This window comes from Neolamprologus multifasciatus, chromosome 4 (genome assembly GCF_963576455.1).
Source record: "Neolamprologus multifasciatus chromosome 4, fNeoMul1.2, whole genome shotgun sequence".
In the NCBI taxonomy this organism is placed as follows: Eukaryota; Metazoa; Chordata; class Actinopteri; order Cichliformes; family Cichlidae; genus Neolamprologus; species Neolamprologus multifasciatus.
Window position 1 is genome coordinate 26645544 of NC_140442.1, and position 13038 is coordinate 26658581.

The window sequence follows — 13038 nt, forward strand, 5'->3', positions numbered from 1 at the left end:
TTTTTGTAATGACTGGTGTTATATTTAGACAAAGCAGAAGTTGTTTTCAGGTCTGTTATTTCCTTTCTTCATTCATCTTTCTCTTGCTCTTGCACAGCTCCTCAGCGTCTCTCTCCAACCTCTTCCCAGCATGCCTCACTCTCCCCTGACAGACTCCTCCCCACTCCCCCATCTCCTATGTCCTCAACTGAAGGGTCCATCTCCTATTCCCATCAGCAGACTAGCAGCCGCCTACGAGCTAAGTTCCAGGGTCGCCGAAGTTACTCAGAGGTTAGGCTACACATTTTAGTAGAACATGAAAATGACAACTACATTGTGAAATATTTTTTATGTATTTTATTTTGTACTGATCCTTGCCTCCTGTTTCCAAGGTATCTGACACATCAGTCAACCAAAAGCCTCCAGTTCATCTGTTAAGGGACCCAGTATCTACGCTTCCCAAACCCAGGCACGTCCATGGGGACATGCAGGCTTACAGCCAAACCAAAAGTCAGCTCTGTACCTCACTGGTGGGTTTGGTCAGACCAGCATCAGCTCATGGAGCTGGAGTGGAGAGAGGAGGAGGAAGGGGCGTAGAAAGGTGTGGTGACAACAGCCTGAGCAGCAGTCCTTGTCACTGTGTTCTCGACCTGGACTTTCCTGTGGCTGCTGAGGTGAGAAGTAGAACTTGTATTCACTTAGTTCTTGTTTTTCAGATGTTATGATGAAACAACGGTTTGTAACCCATTTTAGCAGTGAGTGCTGGGTGCTCTGGCCATTGCTAGTCCATAGTCCATAGTTTATTTGAAGATTTTATGAAGCTTGAGCATGCTGAGTTCGACAAATCAAAATGAGGTATTTTAGTGTCAAATTTTCTCTTTTTGGTTACCCTTGATATTTTAGATGTAGTGGGCTTCAAAGTAGTCTTCCACTGATGGCCACATTCCTATTTGGCTTCACTAGATAAAACTTGCTGACCTATTGCTAGTATTTGCTAGCACTAACATTCTTGGTAATGCAGACAAATGGCTTGATGCACAATGTAGCAGCTAGCTAATGGAGTCTGTATTGTGCTAGGAGGTGGTTGTTTGTTCAACTTAATAAATAGTGGATTAGTTTCTAAGCTGCCTTTGGCTAGTGGATTATCAGAGAAAAGTAATTACTCTGATAATAATTTAGTCATTTTTGATGTAACATGATAGTTACATCAAAAATGACTACTATTCTGCCAAACTACAGTATCTACTTAACCCTACTTTTCTTCTCATGAAGGTTCACCACTTCTGTCACACTGACGAGCCAACTGAACCCACGCCACTGGTAACACCACCTCAGTCTTCAGATGATGAAGAGGTGATAATAATGATTCTGATGTTTACTGATTTTCATCTAGAGTTAGAGGTCATATTGAAGATGTGTGGGGTTGTGTGCTATGTAAATTTACAGGACGTATGTATATATCCATCGCCCGTTGCCAGCCCACCTCATACTCTTGGTGCTGTTGGGACTGGTTCATCGTCACCTAGGGAACAGCCCCTTCACTCCTCTTTCCAGTCTCCAAGGAAACAGCCCCACCATCCCTCTTTCTCAGCCCTTGAGGGCCCTACCATGCTCTCATGCCATCTGCCTCCCTACGTGAACACTGAGCATGCTCAGTCATGGCCATCTATTAATGTGAGTAGAAAACAATATTGGGGATTACATGAAGCTATTAAGAGATTTCCTGCAGACCCAACAGGCTCACTCCTGCAGCTCAAAAGAAGTCCCACTGAAGCACAAAACCCCTCTGTTACCTCTGTTAATTTAATTTGTTTAACATGCTGAAGATTATGTTTGTATAATTTGTGTATGGGAAAAAAATGTAAGTTGCTTTAAAAATACATTCCTGTATTCCTTTTAGCTGATGCCACAGAGAAATAAATCTACCTGTTTAGTTTGTGCAGTAAAGATGAGACACTGAAATATTCGTTTAAACTTGGTAAAAAAAAAAAAAAGAAAAACACTATCACAGACACTTGCACAAACTCTTAAGACTCTGTACTACAGCAGAAAGTAATATTTAAACCCTGAAATAAGTTAGCAACTTGTATTTCCAGTTCTCCTGCTTGGGCATAGATGGGCTTTCTTCATGAGGTTTTGTTAGATGCTAGAATAGAGTCTCTGGTTAACACAAACTTTACCAAGCTCTGGTTCTGATGCAGCCAATGGAGCAGATTGTGCCCATTCAAGACAATGATCCATCCATCATCTTCTTGCTCTTATTCATTTCAGGGTTGCAGGAAGCTGGGGTCCTACCCCAGCTGTCTAGTGCAAGAGTCAGGATAGACCCTGGACAGGCAGCCTACAGTGATTCAAACTTCACCAACTGTGTCATTTTAGAAGCATCCCAAAAGCAGCTTTCCACTCTGCAACACTGCACAGAGCTGACAAGGTGTCACGATCCTGGGTCTTATGACCCAGTGTTTTGAGTTTTAGTTCTTTTGATGTTTATAGTGTTTGTTTAAGCTTATTAGGTTTCTTATGTTCATTTGCTTATTAGCTCCCTCTTGTGTTTTCAACCCCTGTGAAGTCTCCTTTATTCTTCATGTGTTTCATGTCTGTTTCTTATGTTGTCAAGTTTATGTAGTCAGTGTTTCATTGTTTCCTATTTTATTTTGAAAGAGGTCCTGTGCTTTGGTGGCCTGTTTTGCTCTTTCCCTGTGGGCATCGTTATGTTCATGTTGTGTCTACTTTGCCTTTCTGTCCCATGTTTCAGCTTCCTATGTTCTGTCTCAGTTGCTGTTAAGTTTACATGTTTTGAGTTCAGTCAGTGTGTTTCCTGTTTTACTTTGAAGGTCCACGTCTCATGTGAGTGTTTCTAGTTTTGCTTCCCTTGTCTCGTCCAGCCTGATTACTCCCAGCTGTGCTCTCCTTCTGTGTCTCATTCCCTCGTTATCCCTCTGTGTATTTAAGCCCTGTGTTTCTCTTTGTCAGTGTCGTAGTCTCCCTCATGGCTGTGTTTCCTTGCGTTTTAGTTTACCCATGTCCCAGTTTAGTTTTTCATGCCGTCCTGCAATAAAGCAGCTTTTTGAGTTTAATTTCGTTGTTGTGAGTCTTGCGTTTGGGTCCTACTCCTGCCTGTACACAGCCGAAACATGGGACAGAAAGGCAAAGTAGACACAACATGAACATAACGACGCCCACAGGGAAAGAGCAAAACAGACCACCAAAGCACAGGACCTCTTTCAAAATAAAATAGGAAACAATGAAACACTGACTACATAAACTTGACAACATAAGAAACAGACATGAAACACATGAAGAATAAAGGAGACTTCACAGGGGTTGAAAACACAAGAGGGAGCTAATAAGCAAATGAACATAAGAAACCTAATAAGCTTAAACAAACACTATAAACATCAAAAGAACTAAAACTCAAAACACTGGGTCATAAGACCCAGGATCGTGACACAAGGAAGGCAGAAAAATCAAACTTTGCATGTGAAAAATTCCCAATGTAATTTGAAGCTCTGCAAAAAATGAGTAATTAGAAGCATCTTCTCAGATATTTAATGTCACAGATACACACCATTTCTGATAAATATCTGTGACATTGACTCTTTGGCAATGTTGAATATTTTCATTATATTGTTCTAAATGTTGAAGTAAGTAAATAGCCACCCCATTCATGAATTACATTTTGGTTTGCTCACAAGCGGCTAAATAAGACACTGAATGTCATCACATTAAACAAAGACGCACACTTTGTTAGTGTCCAAATATTATTGTTTTACTTCTTTTCATTATGTTTGCTCTTCTAAAATCATATAACTGTTATCGGCTTGTTGCCGAAAGCTTCAGTTCAATTAAATCAAGTTTTTTAATTAATGGGATGACTGTGGCTCAGGAAATAGCACATATCATCTGCCATTCGGAAGGCTGGTGGTTTGATCCTCTGCTGCTCCATTTGGCATGCCAAAGTATCCTTGGGCAAGATACTGAAGCTTGAGTTGCTTCCGATGTGCTTATTGGAGTGTGAATACGTGTGTGGAAAAGACAAAATAGATAGAGAGGGGGAAAAAGAGTGAGATATAGGCCTATTTAACAACATATACTGTTTACACGAGATAATTTTATTTCTTATATGAATGCTAAATATTTAACTGCCATAAACAGCCATAACTGTACTTGACTGAAAAACCCATCAAGTGAATAACAAATGTACTGCACTGAAACACTCAGTGAGGCTATTAACTGCTCTGTATCAACTTATTGGTTATTTGCAACTTAGCCTACATACCTAATGAGAGGAATGTGCATGGCTCTGTAAACATAGTTCTGTGATGTCTTGGTCATTTGAGGTCAGCTTCAGATCCAATCTGCTTCTGTATTTTGTGTAGATATGTGATCGTAAATGGAAGGAGAAAGCACATCGCCTTGTCTGAAAGTGCAGGGTATTCCCTGAACAGCTGTATTCAAAAGTCCAAAGTTTCTGCTGTCTGCTATTCAGTACAGTTCTCCTTCTGATACTTCCTGTTTGGAGCCAGGATTGCAATGCTTTTGAACCGTTATTTTTCATTCCTCCACTTGCCATGACGACTTAGTTTGTCAACCCTTTTAGCTACTTGTTAGGCTGGCCTAGTAAGCTTGCCTACTGGCTGATTTAAAAAGGAATATGCCTTTTTCAAAAAAGACAAAACTTAATTCAAACTCAATTTTTGTGATCTTGAAATGTTTTTAACATTTTAAATAATCATTTAATCTTAAAAAAGTTTTTGAGATGTTCCAGCAGTGGTACGTGTACCACAGTTTGAGAATGACTGTTTTAGGACTTCCTGATAATAATAAATTACAGTAGTCCAGCCTACAAGTAAAAAATGCATGAACTAGTTTTTCAGCGTCACTCTGAGATAGATGTTTCTAATTTTAGAGATGTTGCACAAATGGAAGAAAGCAGTCCTTAAACATTTGGTTTAATATGAACACTGAAGGATATGTCTTAGTCCGTTCACAGTATTACTGGAGGCCAAGGTAATGCCATCCAGAGTAAGCATGTGGTTAGATAACATATTTCTAAGATTGTCACAGTAAACTCACAGAGTCAAGCACAGGACTCTGTGAGTTTGGAATTGAAATTTCATGGCTTATTTACAACAACCGCCAAGTGCTATGGAGAGAAGGAGGACACCACTCTCCGCTGCAGTCAGACACTGCCAGAAACACACTCAAACTTCCAAACTCACTCTCAGGGATCCAGGGCAGAAATAGGGACAGTGAAATCTATATACAAAGAAACAGGCAAAGAATCAGTAGAGTCTATTATCAGTAGAATCAGTATTGACGAAGGCGAAGAGAACATGAGTAGAAAGAGACGGGGCTACACTGATGTGAGCAGTACAGCAACAAGAACCACTGATCCGCTGTAGTGGCCGGACTCCCCATTTACATGAACAACATTTACTGTCTATTAGACAGATATTATTCAAACCATTGCAGTGCAGCCCCTTTAATTCCTAATAAAATATTGTGGTCAACAATATAAAATGCAAATCTAGCAGGACAAGTGCAGAGACTCAAGATTCAAGGAGAATCATGAGAATTCATGTGTACAGAAGAAATAGCATTTCTCTGTGCAATGAAATTCTTCCTTTGCTGTCCATACACAAATGAGATGAGTCCGCTGTCGATGGCCATAAGATCATTTGTAAACTGTAACGCTGTCTCTGTACTGAATTCTGAAATCTGACCGAAACTCTTCAAATAAACCATTTCTCTGCAGGTGATCAGTTAAATCCTTTACAACTAATGTTTCAAGTATTTTTAAGATAAAAAGAGCTTGGACTATAATTAGTTGAGATAACTGGGTCAGGTGATAGCTTTTTAAATAATAGTTTAATTATTGCGACCTTAAAGATTTGTGGTAGGTAACTGATTATTAGAGATGAGCTGATCACATTTGAGGAAGCATTAACTAACAGTGGGACTTCTTAGAGAAGTCTTGTGAGAATGGGTCTGCTAGTAATTCCTGAAGTTAACTCAGAAAGATCATTCTGAGAAAACAGGTCTAAAAAATATCAATGATATTTAAAAAGGCTGGACATTATGATGGGTTTGAATCATTTTTATCCAATGAATCTAATTTTATTTGTGGAGAAAATCATGAAGTCATTGCTAGATAAGATTAAAGGAATGCTTGGCTCAACAGACCTCTGACTTTTTGTCAGCTTGGCTACCGTGTCGAAGAGAAACTTAGACTTTTTTATTTTTATTTTCTTGAATCAGTGATGAATAGTAAGATGTTCTAGCTTTGAGGAGGGGGTTCTATTTTTAGAGCAACAAACTATTTTTTAGGCTGATTGAAGATCTTCTAAATTTGTGATGTGTCATTTTCTTCTCAAGCTAAAGCTTTGGGTTTGCCATGTGACACCCAAGAAACCTAAAGGATTTAAAGACTATGTAAAAAGGAGTGTGCCATAATCTCTCTTAAGATGTGTGTGTAGCACTGGTGGTGCAATTCTAGTAGTGGGCATTGATAGGTCTGTGTAGCACAGGCCTACTGCTGGAACACCAAGACAATTCTACTACAACAGCAAAAGCAAGACGCAAGTCACCACAGCACTTTGTGTTGCTCGTGCATGATGGAGAGAACTATGACGAGCGCCGTTCCTTCCACTTGAACCCCAGTCACTCTCAGTTAGCTCCCCCGTAGCACTTCTCTTTATTGTGGTTACATGAATATGTATAGGTTCATTAACATATGACATCTTACACAGGCATACATATGAACAAAGAGTACCAGTCTGTGTATACGTGTAGGTGTGTATGTGTGTGTGTGTGTGTGGTCAAGATGTAACCCTGTGAACGACTCCCCAAAGCTGGTGCTAGGAGCCCAGCGGTCCACCTAAACAAAGGGCTCTTATACTAAAACAGATACAGAGCAGGTGTCCTCCTATACCATAAATCAGTAAGAGAAGGTACGACTTCTCTCATGACCTTAGAATGTGTGTGCATATGCCAGAGTGCTCTGGGGGCACAAAGAGTCTTTGCAGACTGCTATATCATTATACATTTGATTATATACCTCTAAGCATATATGAAGCAAATTGTTTCCAAGCATAATGACAAATCAACAATATAAACCTAAACAGGCATATAAGACCTGTTAGTGCTACTTCTAGCCTTCTTTGCATGTAGTATAGGCAGTATAGTTACCTTTAACCGCAGTATGAGGACAGAAGGGAAATATGGGTCAGATCAGACAACTTCTAGATTCGTAGGTGCTAAGGCCCCCTACGAGCAAGCACTTTGGCACCAGTGGGAAGGAAAAACTTCCTTTTAAATGGTAAATGACATGTATTTGTATAGCGCTTTACTAGTCCCTAAGGACTCCAAAGCGCTTTACACATCCAGTCATCCACCCATTCACTCACACACTGGTGATGGCAAGCTACCCTGGGGCACACTGGCGCTACCGGGCCCCCTGACCACCACCAGTAGGCAACGGGTGAAGTGTCTTGCCCAAGGACACAACGACCGAGACTGTCCGAGCCGGGGCTCGAACCGGCAATCTTCCGATTACAAGGTGAACTCCCAACTCTTGAGCCATAATCAACTCTTGAGCCATAATCGCCCAGGAAGAAACCACCAGCAGAACAAGGCTCAGATCAGATCATGCCCTGCAAGGATTACCAGCATGGTGATGGTGGCTGTAAAATTGTTGGAGACGAGAAGGGAGAGCAAGGAAGGGCAAGAAAAGGAAAACTTTCCCAAATATGACACATATTTTATTCATGATCCATATTTATTTCATTTCATGTCACATAAGTTTCTTCAAACTAAATTTTGCTTGGTGCATGCAAAAAGATTTTATGCTGCACATTATTTTGACAAATAAAGTTCAACTATATGAAAGAGAAGACAAAGGCTGATGTGCAGTAGCGGCATATAAAACAAATGGGAGGGAAAATCCCATTTGCATTCATAATGCACTGAAATCCACAGTGCATTATGGGAAGTCCCCCAGTAGCCTGAGCCAATAGCAGTGGAAGGGATAGTTCAGGGTCACCTGACCCAACCCTAACTATAAGCTTTATCAAAAAGGAAAGTTTTAAGAGCAATTTTAAATAGGTTGTGTATCTTTTGAACCCAAACTAGGAGTTGGCTCTACAGGAAAGGAGCTTGATTGCTGAGACTTTTCCACCCACTTATACTTTTAGAGATTAAGCCTACAGTCTGAGAGTGAGCTGCTCTTTTGGGATAAATCATCTATTCCAAAGCTATTCTAAAAAGTCTCACTGGCATTTTGTTGAGTGAGCCAGGGCGAGGCTAACTTAAAATATTTAAAAGTATTCTGTGACACTTGAGCTAAACAATTAATAATCCAAGCTATAAGAAGCTTTTCTACTTCATCATATCACAGTTTTCCATCATCGAGAAACTGTGCTGAAGGACTTGTGTTCTCTTTGATTGAAGCTTTATGAAGACTTTATGAAGGATTTACCATTATTGATGGTTAAGCAATTTGACACCTATTCTTTTTTTTAATCTCCACAGTTATGGATGGAATCGGAAGAGAATGCTGCTCGGAGCTGCCCTCTGTGCCAGCTGACCTTCCCAACCAGTTACCCTGATGATGCCCTCATCAAACACATTGACTCTCACTTGGAGAACAGCAAGATCTGACCTTTCATTTTTATTTAAAAAATAATTGTAAGCTCACTTTTCACCAGAGATGGACATAAAGGTTATTTTTGATTGGTTCTTGGTTTGATCCAGGAACGGTTTGAGTAGCCTGCATGAGTCTTTTGCATCGCTCCAACCTTTGTATGGCCATTACCCATCTCACTGAAGTGGATAGTCCAATCTAATTGTGAAATGAAAGCATTGACAGGCCACAATTTCCTTTTCAGTAAACACACATGGATTGCATATTATTTTTCATCAAGCACTATAGGTTTTCTTTCATTCATTCCAAACTAACATTTATACATTTAAGAAATTATATATGTTATAGTTGGAACCACTGCAGCTGGCACTCTTTTTGCAGTGCCGCATGTGCTGGCCTGAAAGCAGTCCTGGAAACAGAAGACAATTCAATGTTGTAGAGGATCAAGTTGGCAGTTTGAAAATATACAAACTGAGGTCTGATCTGGGTATGAAGAGCACACTTGGTTTGCAAATTTAGACCCGTAGAACCATGGTAGCCACATTAACCCTTTAACATTCTCTGTAAGAAAATAATAATAGAACTATTATTTCTTAGCACTTTTTATTTACCATGGGCAATAATAATATTAATCAGTAATTTGTTTTTAAATAAATCTTGCATGTTTTAATATTGGCTTAAAACACACTTAAAAATACAAATAAATACAGATTTTTTTATTAAATGATTCAGGCTTGTCATTTTAGCTCTATTTTATTTTATTTTTTTAACTTTTGAAACTAAAAATGTGATTACAAACCATGTAATGATGTATTGCTAGAAAGATGTTTACCAGCATATGTGAGATTGTTAACATGGGACAAACCATCCTCTCCCTGGCCACCTCCTCCAGCTTGTCCGGTTCAACACCAAGGCATTCCCAGGTCAGCCGAGAGATATCTCTCCAGCGTGTCCTGGGCCTCTTCCCGGTGGGACATGCCTGGAACACCTCACCCAGGAGGGGCCCAGGAGGCATCCTTGTCAGATGCCTGAACCACCTCAACTGGCTCCTTTCAATGTGGAGGAGCAGCAGCTCAACTCTGAGCCCCTCCCGGATGGCCAAACTTCTCACCCTATCTCTAAGGGAGAGGCCAGCCACCCTTTGGAGGAAGCTCATTTCTGCCGCTTGTATCCACGATCTCATTCTTTCGGTCACTATCCACAGCTCGTGACAATTGGTGAAGGTAGGGACGTAGATCAACTGTTAAATTGAGAGCTTCATGTTCACACTCAGCTCTCTACACCACAACAGACCGGTACAGCATCCGCATCGCTGTAGCCGCAACACCAATCCATCTGACCATGGGATTACTATTACCTAAACTGTCATGATTTTTACTTGTTTGTTTTTTGTTTTGTTTTTTTACCAAACTTAGGATACTTAATTACTTAAAAATAATGTTGATGACATTATTATTATTATTATATCCTTGAAAAAAGGAGCCTCATATACCATGTATTTATTTGTCCTAAGATAATAATTTTGTTTTAAACTTTCATGAAGGAAGTTTAAGTTTTTAAACTTCCACTTTTAAAAAAAAAATCAAGCTCTACCAGCTGCTTGGTAGAACTTGAAAAAGTTATTTTTCTTTTTTTCTATCAAGTTAGATAATTAAGTAGGACCTAAAATAAAAAAGTCTACTTGAGTGTCATGCCTGGACTAAGCAACAACATCCGTGTCGGAAAAGAAAGGCCCAAAACTGTAGCCTGTCAGCTGAAGCTTCAAATTGAGGTGTCCAAAAAGCAATGGGTGGCTACATCCGTGTTTTATATGAAGTTTTATATGAAGAGGATGCCCCTGGATATTCAGATAACACAGATGTCCCTTAAGTGGGGACTGGAGGCTGTCTCCAAAGGCGAGTCAATGTGCATGTTTAAATGTCCATATCAAGCAAATAAATGTATATGACATTGTACAAACGTTTTGGTCTCTGTGGCTTATTTCCCCTTCATAACAACTATCATTGGCCATTTATTTATTTATTTATAATGTAACCAATGATGTGAATTTTAACATATGCTGAAGTCTATCTTTTATATAGAGTCTGGACTGAGTTCATGGTAGATACCTTCCTGGTTTAAGCTAAAACGAAAACTTAAACTAAATCAAGACATTTAGTGTTATGTCAACAATTTTAAAATAATGTATGGTAATTTAAAATGTCCTTTAGTTTTCTTTAATCATTTTCACAAATCTGCTGGAATATTCATAATTTTATGTAAATGATATAAATCTCCACATTAAACTAAACTAAGAAAATATAGAACTCTTATTATGCTCTCTGCAAGTTGGCTCCTGTGCAGAAGATGTGGACATGCATCCACAACTATAAACAAATATTTTGACTCTTGGCTGCTATTGTTTTATGGATTACAGACAAACTTAGTTAGCATTAGAGCTGTTACAATGATGAGCAGTAAGGGTTCACTGTCTCGCTCAAGGTCACCAGTACCAGTGCCTGTGAATGAACATATGCTGGCTGCTGGAAGTGGAATGGAAGTTAAATTTAAGCTGATTTACTGAGTGCTGCTGTCACAAAGCTGACAGGAAGGTGCAGGAGAGGTGTGAATACTCCTGGTTAGCCTCTGTTTGGGTACACCTTCCTTTTGTTTCATTGCTGTTTTTTTTTTTTTTTACTTTATTTATATAGCACATTTAATAACAACAAAATGTTGACCTAAGTGCTTTACAAAGATTTAAAAAAAAAACAAAAAACAAAAATTACACAGTAACAAATAACATCAATAACAAATACCTGGTAACAGATGACTAGGTGGATAGATAGATAACTCTCATGCGGTGTTGAAAGCCAATGAGTAAAAATGTGTTTTAAGATGGGATTTGAAAAGACTGGCCTTTGTAATGTTTTAAATCACTCCCCATTTTCAGCGCCACAACCGCAAATGCCCAGTCACCTCTGTGAACCAGCTTCGACTTAGAAGTGGCCAAGAGCGAGAGATCACTTGATCCTAGAGCTCTAGGGGGTATATATGGCTGCAGTAAGTCAGACAGATATTCTGGAGCCTGACCATTCAGCGCTTTATAAGTCATCAACAAAATTTTGTGTTTAATTCTAAACCAGACTGGGAGCCAGTGAAGTGAGGCGAGCATCGGGGAAATATGCTTGTGTCTCTTTGAACGTGTCAGGAAACGAGCTGCAGCATTCTGGACCAGCTGGAGCCGTGCTAGACAAGACTGGCTAACAGCTACATATAGAGAATTACAGTAGTCCAGTTGAGATAAGATTGCTGTAGTTAGAGAAGCATTGTGGCAAGCTGAGCTACATCATCCTATGCTCCTCCCACTTTTTTGCATTCACTAATGTACTCTCTAAATGTAGGGTTATAAAATGTCTGTAATATAGTTTGTGTACCTCCACTTGTGTAGAGTTAATGTTATGCTGTGTAGCTTAACATTAACTGTGACACATACATGGTTTCACATGTCTTGATGCATGCTCAATCATCCAGGTAAGTAAATCCCAAAAAGTTGATTCTGTTCATCTGGACGTTTTCAGTGGGAGAAACATTTCATCATCACCCAGGTGACTTCTTCAGTCTCAGCAGACTGCAGGTTTGCCCAACCTTATAAACGGTACAATTCAATTCAATTCAATTCAATTTTATTTATATAGCGCCAAATCACAACAAAAGTCGCCTCAAGGCGCTTCATAGATACAGAGAAAAACCCAACAATCATATGACCCCCTATGAGCAAGCACTTTGGCGACAGTGGGAAGGAAAAACTCCCTTTTAACAGGAAGAAACCTCCGGCAGAACCAGGCTCAGGGAGGGGCGGCCATCTGCTGCGACCGGTTGGGGTGAGAGAAGGAAGACAGGATAAAAGACATGCTGTGGAAGAGAGACAGAGGTTAATAACAGATATGATTCAACACAGAGAGGTCTGTTAATACATAGAGAGCGAGAAAGGTGACTGGAAAGGAAAAACTCAATGCATCATAGGAATCCCCCGGCAGCCTACATCTATTGCAGCATAACTAAGGGAGGATTCAGGGTCACCTGGTCCAGCCCTAACTATATGCTTTAGCAAAAAGGAAAGTTTTAAGCCTAATCTTAAAAGCAGAGATAGTGTCTGTCTCCCGAATCCAAACTGGAAGCTGGTTCCACAGAAGAGGGGCCTGAAAACTGAAGGCTCTCCCTCCCATTCTACTTTTAAATACTCTAGGAACAACAAGTAGGCCTGCAGAGCGGGAGCGAAGTGCTCTAATAGGGTGATATGGTACCACAAGGTCATTAAGATAAGATGGGGCCTGATTATTTAAGACCTTGTATGTGAGGAGCAGGATTTTGAATTCAATTCTGGATTTAACAGGAAGCCAATGAAGGGAAGCCAAAACAGGAGAAATATGCTCTCT

General features: G+C 39.9%; 1 protein-coding gene across 6 annotated transcripts in view; it reads left to right on the forward strand.

Annotated features, from left to right (window-relative positions):
• The window catches only part of LOC146520664 (TANK-binding kinase 1-binding protein 1-like), a 41108-nt gene extending 29719 nt beyond the window's left edge, over positions 1–11389 (forward strand). The window contains exons 9-13 of one of the 6 annotated variants that reach the window (XR_014873715.1): positions 98–270; positions 372–653; positions 1252–1332; positions 1426–2410; positions 3434–8629. Coding sequence is in view for 4 of the 6 variants with exons in the window: in XM_085156972.1 (XP_085013098.1) it covers positions 98–270; positions 372–653; positions 1252–1803 (1007 nt within the window). In the remaining 2 variants the exon portion in view is untranslated. Of the gene's footprint in view, positions 1–97; positions 271–371; positions 654–1251; positions 2549–3433 lie in introns of those variants that run through there. The other 5 variants (XM_085156974.1, XR_014873714.1, XM_085156973.1 and 2 more) reach the window with 5 other exon arrangements.
• The last annotated feature ends 1649 nt before the right edge of the window (positions 11390–13038 follow it).